General features: G+C 34.4%; 1 protein-coding gene across 1 annotated transcript; it reads left to right on the top strand.

Moving 5' to 3' along the window:
- The first annotated feature begins 373 nt into the window (after positions 1 to 373).
- On the top strand, positions 374 to 2778 carry LOC110103126. The gene is made up of 4 exons (XM_020831706.1): positions 374 to 757; positions 1213 to 1366; positions 2426 to 2429; positions 2535 to 2778. The coding sequence occupies exons 1-4, from the start codon at positions 374 to 376 to the stop codon at positions 2776 to 2778; spliced, it is 786 nt and encodes a 261-aa protein (XP_020687365.1).
- Positions 2779 to 14831: the final 12053 nt, after the last annotated feature.

Genomic DNA, 14831 nt, shown 5'->3' on the forward strand with positions numbered 1-14831 from the left:
GTCTAAAAACTTCAGCTGGGGAGCTGATCAAGCACACAGCTTTGAAGAAATTAAGCAAGCTTTGTCGTCTGCTCCTGTATTAGCTCTACCCAACTTTGAAAAACCTTTTCACGTCGATACGGACGCATCCGGCATCGGAATAGGAGCAGTACTCAGCCAAGACAATCGACCAGTCGAGTTCTTCAGTGAGAAACTTTGTCCTTCCCGACAAAAATGGAGCGTGTACGAGTAGGAACTCTACGTGGTGGTGCGAGTATTGAAGCAATGGGAACCATATTTATTCCACCAAGAATTTGTTCTATGTAGCGATCACCAAGCATTACAGTTCATCAACAATCAAAAACACATTAATCATATGCACGCAAGATGGGTCATGTTTTTACAGCAATTCTCCTTTGTGTTGAAGCATAAGTCGGGAGCCCAAAATATTGTCGCGGATGCGCTTAGTCGACGCAATGCACTCCTCGTTCAACTACAAACAGAAATCACCGAGTTGGAATGCCTGAAAGACCTATATGATGCGGATTCGGACTTCGCTAAAATTTGGGCGGACTGTGTGCAAGGAAAACCCATCAAGGATTTCTCAATCCGGCATGGATTCTTATTCAAATTAAATCAGCTATGTATCCCTGATTCTTCCTGGCGTCCTCAGCTAATCAAGGAAGTTCACTGTGGTGGACTTGTGGCTCATGTGGGAAGGAGGAACACTTATTTGCAGCTACAAGCACGATTTTTTTGGCCGCATTTGCATAGAGATGTAATGTGATTCGTCGAGAGATGCCCAATTTGTCAAAGCTATAAAACGGGTGGCCAACTCACCGGGCTGTACTTGTCGTTGCCAACGCCGGAGACCATTTGGGAAGATCTCAGCTTGGATTTCTTAATGGGCTTGCCGTGTCCTAAGCACGGTCATGACTCTATTATGGTCGTGGTTGATCGCTTTTCGAAGATGGCTCATTTTGTGCCGTGCAAGAAGACCTTCGATGCCTTAAATGTAGCCTGCATCTTCTTCGCAGAAGTCGTCCGACTTCATGGACTACCCCGAAGTCTCACATCCAATCGTGATGTTAAATTTGCTAGTCATTTTTGGAAGGAGCTATGGAAGCGTCTACACACCGACATCAAACTCAGCTCGGCGTACCATCCTCAGACGGATGGGCAGACATAAGTCATCAATCGAATCCTGGGTAATATGCTTCGTTGCTAGTACAGGAGCATCCAAAGTCATGGGACGATCTTTTGGGACAGGCAGAGTTTGCCTATAACAGTATGACTAACCGGTCCACCGGAAAGAGCCCATTCAGCATAGTGTATACGAAGCTTCCGAATCACACGGTTGACCTCGCCGTTTTACCTAAATGCTCTAGTAAGCCCGCCGCCGACTTTGCGGCACAATTCTAAAAAATGCTCTAAGAGGTCCGGGAGAAATTGGCGGAGTCCAATGATAAATATAAAGAGGATGCCAACAGAAACCGCAGAGAAAGGGAATTTAAGCCCGGGGACCTAGTTATGATCAGGATGAGGCGCGAACGCTTTCCATAGGCATACAAATCCAAATTAAGTCTGAGAAAGATTGGTCCATTTGCGGTACTCAAACAGATTAATCCGAATGCTTATGTGATCGATCTGCCGAGTCACTACAATACTTCATCTACTTTCAACATCGGGGATCTTGTTATGTACCATCCGCCCTACGAAGCTCCTACCAATCTCTCATCAATAGATTCAGATTCTTCAGATGGAGGGGGAGAATGATGCGGAGCATCCTCACCGTTGGATGAGTTATCGTTAAAATTAAATACTTTTATATTATGTTTAATTATTTGCTTTATGTTATTTCCTTTCTGTTAAAGTTGCAGGCTGCTCCACTAGTGATTACCGTTTTTAGTAGTTAGTACAAGCACTTTCTTTGCTTGTAGAGCTATTTTTAGCTCTCTGGTTTTGTATTTCTTCTCTTTGAGAAGATGAGTTCAGTAGTTGATGAAATATACTATTTGGCCTTAGTCATTGCTGTTCCATTGCCTTCGTTACTGTTCAGCTCTTGTGAACCTGCTTCTTCCTCAGCATACCACATCAACATCATAAGGAAGTGTGCTCCATCAATCTACATACATATGCAATAATTTCTATATAGTCATTTCATTTATATTTCTTTCAATAACTTTTATAATACATCCGATGAATAATCATGCAGCCAATCAAAACCTCAATATGACCATTCATTGAAACATAATATGGAAATTTTATGATAATCATAGACTAACCAATGTCAATTGATTCAATGCAGCCAATTTAGAGAAAATAATATAATTAGTGTAAGATTAGGAATATTAGCACTGACCTCAAATCTAGATATTATGATACGTCACTCTTTCTTAGTACCTTTATCAACATTTAAATGATAAATTGCTCTTGATTTATCTAGATCGGTATTTTAAACTTTCCTTTTAGAATATAATTCAATTTCCTAATTAAATTTTCAATATATATAATGTTGATAATGTTGTGGCGGATGATAATGTCGTGGATTGTAGTTCTGCTTTTTTGAAGCTAGTGGGCCGTGAAGCTGCAGCTTTTGATTATTTTGTCCCTATGGAGTCAGGAGACCGTGTGGTTGATGATTTTGTTCCACCTATAGTTGAGATTGTGCATGTTGATAGTGGTGAGGTTGGTAATGATTTGGATAATCCCGCTCATTTTAATGCTTCCTTTTCTAATGGATTTGTTCTTATGGATAAAACTGTTGTGCCTATTATTGAGGTGCATATATTTGTCTAGTGATGCTTCGTTTGCTCATCTTTCTAGTAAATCAAGGGATTATGAGGTGATGCATAGTGACTGGTTAGATATTGACAATTCTTCAGATGGCGGGGAGGAAATTATCGAGAAAGATTTGGACTCGCGGGATAATTTTGAATTAAGTATTATTCAATTTGCTGAAAATGTTGTATCTAAAAAAGAGTGTTAAGCGTGATCGTCGAAAATCCAAAAAAAAAAAAGACTTTTTTGAGTTGGGTCTTCTGTGGTGATATGTTTGGTTGGGAATGGCTTATTTCTTTGGTTGGTGATTGAAGGGCTCCTTGTCTATTTTGGTGGTGTTGGGGGCTTGCCTTGTTGTTATTGCTTTTTCTTCGAAGTCCGATTAATGATGTGGAGACCTTTTGTTCAACTCCTGGTCGGCCGTGGCTTGCTGGCAACCATTGGTGGTGGTTCCTATTTATATGTTTAGTGGTTGTTGCTTGATTCCTACTCTGGATGGTTCTTGCCTTGCTTCTGGGTGTTTGCAGAATGCTTCTTGCCAATGATTGAGCCCGGCTAGCTTTTGCTTCATTCTATATTGATTGTCTCTTTCTTGTTAGTTCTCGAATTGTTATTTTTGGCTTGGTTCAAAAAAAAAAAAAAATATATATTTTGTATAAAAAAAGTTATTGATTGTCCATTTGAGATGGCTACAATGTTTTACAAAATTTGTTGTTAAGTTATTATGAGAAAATAACCTTACAATCAATTTCATAAAAAAATAACTTAGCTTTTCATAAAAATTTTTTGGAAAAAGTAGCGAGAAAATAACAAGAAAATAATAGTCAAACTAAATTGTGTATGATGTCTGAAAAACAAAGCAACAAAAAAGCTGTCCCAAACAACCCCTCGATCCCGCCTCTTCATCCATGAACTTCTCAGCCTATTTAATTTGTTAATCACAAATCATTCCTGCTTAAAAATGTTTTCTTTCTTTATTACTTCAAATTATATTTTTTTCTTCTGATCTTAATCCTCATGCATGAATGCTTTATTGTCTCAAAATATTGACAACACTGTTCACACTGCTCTATCATTTAACTGACAAAATGGTTCTAAATCCCATTGAAAGTCCAGCCTAAGTACTACTTTAGATCAGCTTGATCAGTTTCTGATAAAAATTTGTCAGAACTGTCAGATTAATAGCAATTTGTGATTTGTTTTTCTCATCATAAACAACACAGCTCTGAAATCTTGGCAGAGTAGAGCAGATCAGTCATGAGAGTCCCTGTAGTTAATAACAATTTTTATTCTAGGGAGGCTCATCAGCCATTGTCAGCAAATATTATCTATTGAGGTAGGGAGGCTGATTCATTATATTAACAATCCTTAGACCTTTATTACTTAATAAAAATGCAGCGAAGAAGATAAGATTAATGGGATCAAATTATATTTAGAAATGTATTTCTAAAGCTGTAAGAACTTTAATTATCAAGTTTTGATATTGAATTGATTCAGCTATACCACCAAGTGGTGATGAATATATTTAATTTTCTGAAATGTGTAGACTGAGCTTATTGATGTGATGGAAGGAGAATAGGAGAGAAACTAGGGGGTGTCAAAATAGGGTTTTGGGTCAAGTACGGGTCGAATTCAGAACTGACCCGGGTTCAAATGGATAGACCCTAACCCAACACGGTTTTGTAAACGGGTCGAAAGTTCAGATATGAACCCGACCTGTCGGGTTACCGGGTTGACCAGACCTGACATGGTAACCCGAATTTTACCAAGTCGAGTACTCGAGTGAGAACGCTTGTTACGCGCCCGCATTCGCTCTCACCCTCTGGGTGTTCGGGAGCTAGGGTGCAGTGCGGTGGAGCCAGACACTAATGACTAGCGATCTAGGGTGCAGTGCGGGCCAGCGGGAGCGGCGGAGTGGCTTGGTGTTGAGCTAGGCCCTAGGGTTCGGTCTGGTGCAAACCTGAGCGTGGTACGGCGGGACTGCGGGAGTTGGGGTGCTGGTCGGTTTTGGGTCATTCTCGAGTTTTCGGGTCAACACTAACCCAATTTTTGAAATGGGACAATTTGTTGAAACCGAACTCAACCCATACGACAAACGGGTTGACCCTAACCCAAAATTTTTGGATTGGATTATTAGGTCATGCCAAATATTGACACCCTTAAGCAGAACCATATTGAGTCGGCTTCAAAATTAAGTTTTACTTATAAGGGAGAACAATTTTGAAAATTTGCCCTTCCTAAACTTTTTTTTTTGCCCTATCTTAAATAGTTTTGTTCACATCCAATCCAAATGCAATTCACATAAGCCCAACTACCCAACCACTCATCGTTTCTCATGCTCATTTTTTCTTCTATCTAGCTAGTTCATATTTGTCAGACTTCTACTTCGACTCAGCCTCCCTGCGATCCGCTAAAAACTTCAGCCATTTGCGCTTCTCTTAATGCTTGCCACTAGCTTTACCCACCCTCAAAAATAAAATTAGCTCCACCCCTAAAAGAGCATATTGATCTCTTAGATCAATTCGTGGTATCAGAAACACATGAAGAAACTCATCAGTCAAATTTACTATTTTTAATAGTTGTTAATGACAGTCATAAGTTTTAGACTTATTATTGTCACTGATTTTTTTATTAATAATTACTGTATTGTTTATTTTGTCAAGCCTATAATTTGCAGTATTGATTTGGGCTCCCTCAAAAACAAAATGTTTCGTTCTTTTCATTTTCAGCTCTGTTAACATTTCATGCATGATTTCTTTTTCATAATATGTTAGGTGGGAGCTAAATCAGGTACCATAAAAAAATGCAGCAGCAGTCAAATCCATTACCAAATCACCATCACTCGTCTTTGAATCCAAATTTGCATATAATTTTATGTACGTAGTAGTCTTCTAAATTATTTCATATGGTTCCTTGAATAATATTTGTGAATATTTTGTAAATATAGAGTGAGTCATAACTCAGTGAGTATGTCATATTTTTAAATTATAGTAATACAAAGAATTTATAATAATAAGCATGATCATTTCAAAATATAAAATACTTTTATTCATTTTAAATATGATCATCAATGTTATGCTAATTTATACATGACACATATATCATGTTTTTGTAATTTCCTAATATAACATTAACATGAGCCACATTCTAATATTGTAACATAAACGATTATTCTTCCATTCCCATTTTTCTTTCCATTTCTCTTTCTAAAGCTTTTTTTTCATAAGGGAGTGTGCTCCATCAATCTAAATACATAAGCAAGCATATATTTCTATATAGCCATTTCATTTATATTTCTTTCAATAAGTTTTTATAATGATAATCAAGCAGGCTATCAAAATTTCAATATGACCATTCATTGAAATATAATATGGGAATTTTATAATAATAAATGACTAACCAATGTCAATTGATGTAATGCAGCCAATTTAGAGAAAACAATATAATTATTGTAAGATTAGGAATATGAGCACTGACCTCGAATCTAGATATTATGAATTTTATAATAATAAATGACTAACCAATGTCAATTGATTCAATGCAGCCAATTTAGAGAAAATAATATAATTATTGTAAGATTAGGAATATGAGCACTGACCTAGCTCGAATCTAGATATTATGATACTTCGCTTTTTCTCAGCACCTTTATCAAAATTTAAATGACAAATTGCTCCTAATTTACGTAACTCGTTATTTAAAACTTATTCTTTTAGAATATAATTCAATTTCCTAATTAAATTTTCAAAAATAAACTCTCTCTCTCTCTCTCTCTCTCTCTCTCTCTCTCTATATATCTCTCTCTCTTCTATTATATAATTTTAAAATTAATGAAAATGTCATAATATAATTATAGTTAATATTTCTTTAAAAAATATTTAAATTTTACTTTTATTAAATAAATTTTCATTCTTTATCATTATAAGATATATCATCATTAATATGTTTATTTATCACTAATTATTTAAAATCTCTTATAATTTATAAAGTTTGTTCTCTTGAACATTGTTGGGTCCTTGAACGTTTGCGGTGGTAGAGAGATATAAGGTTTACTGTCCTGGAACATTTGCTGTGGTAGAGAGAGATAAGGTTTCGCTTCTTAGTTTTGTACAAACATCCAACACACACACAGATAAGAGAGCGAGGGATGCAAGAGTCATAAGAGGCATAAATTTTTTTCATGGAAAACCCTAAAAATGCAAAAACCATAGGGCTTAGCCCAGTTAACATGTCGGAGGTTAGCTCAATCTAACAAATACATATTGTATAGAGCACATTATATAGTTGGAGAATGACATGATAGTTGTTTTCAAGAGTGTTATCCTACTTTTTTTGGTTAGTAGGCCCATTGTCAGATAATGATGGTAAAAAAGATCATAGTCAGCAAGCGACATAGGTTGGAAAGATCATAGTTAGATGATAGTGGTTGTAGTCGGGCGACAGTGATTGGAGAGACCGTAGTCAGGTGACGGAGGATAGAAGAATCATAGTCATGAAATAGAGGTTCAAAAGACTGTAGTCGGTCAACAGTGGTCATAGGGATAATAGTTGGCAGGCGACGGAGGTCGGAATGACCATAATAAGGAGACTATGATAGGAAGGATGTTAGTTGGGTGATAGTGGTCGAATGGATCATATCCATCAAGCAATGGAGGTTGAAAGATTTGTAGTCGAGTGATGATGGTTGAAGGGACCATAGTCGACATGCAATAATGGTTGGAAGGATCGTATTCTAGTGACGATGATTAAAAGGAGTGTAGTTGAGCGACATTGGTTAGAGGGATTATAATCGGCTGGTGACAGAAGTTGGAAGGACCTTAATGAGGTGACGGTGATCGGAGGGACCATAATTGAGAAACAAAGGTCGAAAGAACCATAGTTGGGCCACGGTGGTCCGAAGGACCATAGTCAGGCGATGATGGTCAAAGGGACCAAAGTCAACTTGAGATGGAGATTAGTCATCCGAATATGGTTAGAGGGTTCATAGTTGGCGGACAACGGAGGTTGAAATGACCGTAGTATGGTGACGGTGGTCAGAATGATCGTAGTTGAGTAACGATAGTCAAAGGGACCAAAGTCGAGCGACGGTGGTTAGAGGGATAGCAGTCGAGCGATGGTAGTTAGATGGAACATAGTCGATAGGCAAGGAAGGTCGGAAGGATCATAATTGGGCGACAATGGCATGGATTCTTCGGCGGTGGTACAAGGGTGGAGCTCCAGGATTATTTAAGACTTATAGCTATTTTCTTCTTTTCTTCCCCCTCCCCCTTTATGTGCAGAATATGAGTCTATTTATAATTTTTTGAGAGTGACATGTTCAATAAATATGAAGAGTATCTAGGGTAAATTTGTAGTATTCCATCGAACGACTAATATTAATTTCCTGAATCATGAAATGTTCTATTCAATATATAAGTGCCTTAATAATGTCAAAATTAAGCAATCTTAATCTCATTGTATTCTTCTCACTGAGTCGCTTGATTCGACTATAAGAATATCATTTTTTGGATATTATTTGACTATTCAATTGATGCTCTAAAGCTTTTAAATTTGTTTGGCACTTTATTTGGGCCTATTTGGGCTACGATTGGGCTAAATTTAGTGTCCTTGAGTTTGTCTCCGTGAGATGTTCAATTTAGCTATAAGTATACCTAAATTATAGTTTGGAATATATTATTTTTGGATGTCAAAGCTTGTAGAGTTCAAAAATATGCAATGGAGCATTTTCAAAATTTTATCGAAGCTAAATGTTAGTATCATATAACTTACGAGGCGGTACCAGTCCCTAAATATCAAAATTAACCTCCACTCAAGGCCATGAACCAAATAAATTACTTTTGATGATAATTTTAGTGTTTGTTGAAATTGGCACAGTGATTGGAATAAAAAATTAAGCTCCAAAATGCTTAAGATGTCTCTAAATTAATTTTATAGGGTATGTTTGAATTCGAGAGTATCAAAATTGAATCCATAACGTTAAAAATAATTTTGGGGGCTAACTTTGCGAGCGGTTGGAGGTGATGGCTGGTCTAATGATGGTGTGAAGAGCTGGAGGTGGAGTATAAAGCAAGCTATTGACCAAATTGGTGGGGGATTGGGTTGGATAGTGTGATTGAAAGTTAGAACATTCACAGGAGGCTTGTGGTAGGGATATTTGGTGACATGCGAATGAGTCCTAACAATTGTCTTGCATCCCTAGTGAGAATTTATTATGCCGCGAATGGAAACTACGTGCGCCATGCAGAGAGCAGGATCGTGCCTGGGTGGGGTCCGGGTCAAATTGAGTAAAATTTGGATTAGCGGGTTGACTAGGTTGACCCAGACCCAACTCAATTTTTTAAACAGTCAAAATTTGGAACCTGAACCAACCCATTTGTTGAATGGGTCGACCCAAACCTGAAGTTTTTGGGTCGGGTTCAGTTTAGGTTATCAGGTCGTGTCAATAATTGACAACCCTAACCTCAGGTGGTACTTATTCTCTTACCATATTTCTATCAGTTACATCCTCTTGATCATCCATACACTTGATATATTTATATAAGATAATTATTCATACTATCTATCTCTAAATTTCTTATGAATCATTCTTATGTCTCTTTAATTATGAATTATATTCTTAAGATAATCATTAGACTCATATTCCAAGGACAATCATTGGACTCTGATACCACATTTATCATAATCTGCCCTAGAGGGCTCAAATTAATGAGACATGAATAGATGGTTAGATGGTTTTAAACATTCATTTTCCAACTATTTCCAATACAATGAAAGAGCCACTAAAATCTCAAATGCATCAAAAAAAATATTATAACTAATTTTGATAATTACTTTTCTATTGTAGTGTCATGCCTATGATACACATTTTCTCATCTATTACTCATTTATGTTCTATGAATAATACTTACAAATGTTTTGTAAATATAGAGTATGTCATGCTTATAAATTATAGTAATACAAGGCCTTTAGATATGCATGCTTACTTTAAAACTTAAAATACTTCTATTCTTTTTGAGTATGACTGTCAATATAATTCCTATCTATACGTGACACATATAAAATATTTATCCTTTTATAAATAATACAACCGCCACGCCAGCCATCGTCTAAAATAGTAACAATCAAGGTAGTTACTTTTTCATTTTTTTTCCAAAACCTTTTTTATTTATACGTGCGAGTTCATTATGTTTCTATCTAGTACTATAAGAGAGTATGCTCCATCAATCAATATGCACATGCTATCATATATATATATATATATATTAGTCGTTATATATTACAGAGTTATATATGATGAATAATCATTATGACAATCAAAACTTTTATATGACCATTCATTGAAATATAAAGCGTGGCAATTTAGCATTGAAGATTTTATATCTAACTTAACCTCCAAACTAACACCGATTCATGCAATTTAAATGTCAATGAACGTGTCCTGATGAGAAGAATATTTTTTAAATCATACTTTACTATAAGATAATCCATTATGAATATGATATAAATATTAATTGGAATACACACAAAAGATTGTAATTGATCAAATAAAAGTTTTTATAATCACTAAAGCTTCATCATAATTAAAAAAATAGAATACATCATTTGAAGAAATGTTCTTGGCATTTTACAATAATTATGTTAAATTGAAGTAGACTATTCATATTAACACTAAGTGATATCCAATAAAATATGTTTTCCTCATGACATGCAGTAATTCAAATTATGATGCATTGTAAAAGGATTCATGCCTAATGATTGAAGAATATTGTTTCTCCAAACCACAAATTAGTGCTAAATTTTAAGTTCACTCATATATTCAAAAAAACATAAATTATGGTGTACCAACAACAACAACAACAACATCAAGCTTTTGTCTCACTACGTGGGGTCAGCTACATGAATCATTTTTCTCCATTGTGTCCAGTTACAAGTCAATTCTCATTTAAATCTAATAAAGAAAGATCATTTTTAATATTTCCTAACCAAACCTTTTTAGGACTACCTCTACCTTTCTTAATATAAGTCAAATCTAATACCTCTACTTTCTTAATCTGGTCATCGGAAGGCCATCGTATTATGTGACCAAATCATCTAAAGCGACTCTCTCTAATATTGTCTTCTAATGGAGCTACTCCAACCTTTTCATGTATCTGCTCACTTCTTATCACGTCTCTAAGGGTAAATCCACTCATCCACCTGAGCATCATCTTCTCTGCAACACTTAACTTAGTATTATGCTTCTCTTTTAATGGCCAACATTATGCACCATAAAGCATTGTACGTCACAACACCATCTTATGGAATTTCCCTTAAGTTTGAGGGGGACTTTTCTATCACACAACAAGGCCAATGCATTCCTCCACTTCAACTGCCCAAATTAATTCTACTGATAATATCCCCATCAATTTCAACATCACTCTGAACAACAGATCAAAGATATCTAAAATGTGTACTCTTATTAACGACTTGATCGTCCAAAGTCACAATCCCCCCACTAGGTCTATTACTACTAAATTTACAATCTATATATTCAGTTTTAGATTTACTCAAGCGAAAACCTTTAGACTCTAGGGTTGACCTCAATAATTCAAGTTTACCTTCAACTCCCTCTCTAGTCTTATCAACATGAAGAATATCATTAGAAAAAAGCATAGACCAAGGTACATCCTCTTGCAAATGTTTAGTGAGAACATCCATGACTAATGCAAAAAGAGATGGGCTTAAGGTTGATCCTTGATCTAATCCAACCGAAATAGGAAAATGCTTGGTCAAACAACCTTGTATTTGAACACAATAAATTGCTCATGCATACATATCTTTAATGATTTGAATATAAACATTATTAACTCCTTTCTTTTCAAGAACTCTCCATAGCACTTCTCTTGGAACTTTATCATATGCTTTCTATAAATCAATAAATATCATATGTATATCGTCCTTATTCTCTCTATATTTCTCTATGAAACCTCTCAATAAATGTACCATAGTATACCTACCTGGCATGAATCCAAATTGATTTTGAGAAACATTAGTATCACGCCACAACCTACTCTCCAAAACTCACTCCCATAGTTTTAAAGTATGACACATTAACTTAATTCCTTTATAATTCGCACAATCTTGTGCATCACCTTTATTCTTAAAAATAGGAATTAACGTACTCATTCTCCACTTATCTGACATATTTTTATAAGTCTTCAAAATAGTATTAAAAAGTTTAGCAAGCAAAGAAATTCCTTTATCTTATAAGCATTTCCACACCTCTATTGGAATATCATCAGATCCAAATAGCTTTTTCACCATTCATTTTCTTTAAAACCTTTTTAAATTTGGTTTTACTAATACGCCGATAAAAATTTAAATTTTTATTTTATTTAAGATGCTAAGGTCACTAAAGTCAGTCGTATTCTCACAATCTTCATTAAAAAGTTAAGCAAAATATCTTAGCCGCATTTGTTGAATATAATCTTGTAAGAAAAGTACTTTTTGATATACATTCTTAATACACTTCACTTGAACTAAATCCTTACTACTCTTATCTCTTTATTTGTGTAACTTATACATATATATTTCTCTCTCCTTAGCACCATATAAAATTTAGGGTGTACCAATTATTAGAATTGCTATGATAGAATACTAAAACTAACCAGAGATTTAAAATTCGAACCGGACTGGTCGGTCCGATTGGTTCAATCGTGAACTGATCTTAAAGCCTTTTCAGTTCATCCTGGAAATTGTTTATGTATCAAACTAGGTTGAACTGACCATAATCGCTAGCTCAACCGACGAACTGGTCCTAGTTCCCTTGAATCGGCCAATTCAATTTTTGAATTATTTAAATAATTAAATAAATTAATTTAATACATTTAAGAATAAAAATATTAATTCATACTTATAATTTAATAAATTAATTTAAATTTAAAATGCTTAATTTTTTAATAAAGAATTTCTAGCTAAGTAGTTCACTTGACTCTATTACTTCATATGAGTTCTTATCTCATCCAAATCCCAAAAAATAATATAAACATTATCAAGAGGAAGTTTCTAAGTGATATATGACTAAATAAATTGAAGTTCATATTTCTTAAGTTTATATTTTTAATTAATCTTTTTATCATATAAACATCATTTATTTTTAATTAATAATATTAAATAAATTATATAATTTATTTATTATTTATGTATTATAAAATTAAATAAATATTTTATTATAAATAATAAATAATGTAATCTTAATAATTTATAAATGTAAATTTATAATATGAATTTAATATATAATTATACTAAACATATAACATAGATTAATAATATTTTACATTAATTTATAAATTTATAAGCTATTTTTTATTAATTTGAATTAAATTTAAAGATTGAATATGTTTAAATTTAAAATTATACAAGATAATATTAATTTGTGAATTTAATTTATTTTAATAAAATATTTATATTATTACATGATTATTCTATCAATTAAATTTTATTAAATAATTTTTATATTTATTACTTCATCCAATTTAACCTTAGTTCAATCCGATCAAATTATAGAATTCTAATTTTTTTTTAGATTCTACGTCCGATCCGATTTTCTTAAACTCTTTTTTTTTTTGGACATTTAGGTCAATAAAGGCAAATTCATACACACAACGCATACACATAGACTCGAACCTTGGACCTCTTAGTTGGAAGCCTAAGCTCTCAACCAATAGGCCAAGGAGAGTTGTGGATTTTCTTAAACTCTCAACTAAATTTAGACAATTTTTCATAAAATTCAATTCAAATATTTAATTAACGTCCCATCAATTTTGAAAAATTTTCATCCACTTATGAGATAGACCGGCGGTTTTAAATGAAACACAGTACAGCCCATTTCACTAGAATTTAAGTATTACGTGTAAATAGTTTTCCACTTTTCTTCAGCAATGCCGATATAGCTCATAAGAGCAAGGCTTTTAAAACCGGACCGGTCAATGAACCGGAAGAAGGAGGGGTTAGAGGTTTGATGGTTCGACCGGGGTCGAACCGGGGTCGAACCGGACGACGTAATAAATATTTATTATATTTAAATATTATAATAATGACACAATTATTTATAAATATATAACAAAAATTGAAAAAAATTATAATACTTTTACTTATATAATAGTGAAATGTTAGTCAAATAAATTCAAACATTTAAATCTAAAGGAAAATCATATAGGATCAATTAGAGTTTTAAAAATAAATACAATTAAATCTACTAATTTAATTTTTTTTACTAATTTAATATTTTTAATTTTAACAGTATACATTAGACATATCTCTAACTTTTACTTTTTGTAATATAACTAATTATTAGAAGGAAAAAAAAAAGTGACTTAAGCTTAAAAAAAAAAAAGTTACTAAACCGCTTTTCTCTCTCTCTCTCTCTCTCTCTCTCTCTCTCCTCATTTTTTTGACTTTATTCTCCAGCTAATCTCCTCATGGCCATAGGAAAACAAAAAAGGGCAAAAAGCTGTGGGGTTTAGTCCCACACCGTGTGGAGTTGATGTACTTTTTTATATATAAACAAATGCATATTCAGCCGTTTAACAGACGATGCCAGCTTGAGGCTTCTAATGGGTGGGACGAGTATGGGAAGTGTAGACTTGCGAACTTTGCACGATTTTGTTCTAATAAATATATTTTGTGAATTGAAGAGGGTCGACGAAAAAGGTAAGAAAATAATTGATTTATCATATATTTGAAACATCATAAATAATATTAATTTGATGTTATACCAAAGTCAGTTGATGTTCAAACCAAAATCAGTGGGGGCCAGCATCCGCCAGTGAAGCCAACCCTTCGACGCGAAGCGAAAACGGTTCTGAGAAATCGGAGCCGGTTTTCCGGTTCATCGGTCGAACCGGCGGTTCGAACGGTCCGAGGCCGGTTCGACGCGAAAACGGTTCTCAGGCGAACCGTAACCGGCTGGCCAGCCGGTTCGCGGTTCAACCGGTTGAACCGGCCGGTCCGGTCCGGTTTTATTTAAAAGCGCTGCATAAGAGAGTGCGTTCGCTTTGCATGAGGAGACGCACGATTTTTTTTCCGGTTTTCCC

This window comes from Dendrobium catenatum, unplaced genomic scaffold (assembly GCF_001605985.2).
Source record: "Dendrobium catenatum unplaced genomic scaffold, ASM160598v2 fragScaff_scaffold_1684, whole genome shotgun sequence".
Taxonomy (NCBI): Eukaryota; Viridiplantae; Streptophyta; class Magnoliopsida; order Asparagales; family Orchidaceae; genus Dendrobium; species Dendrobium catenatum.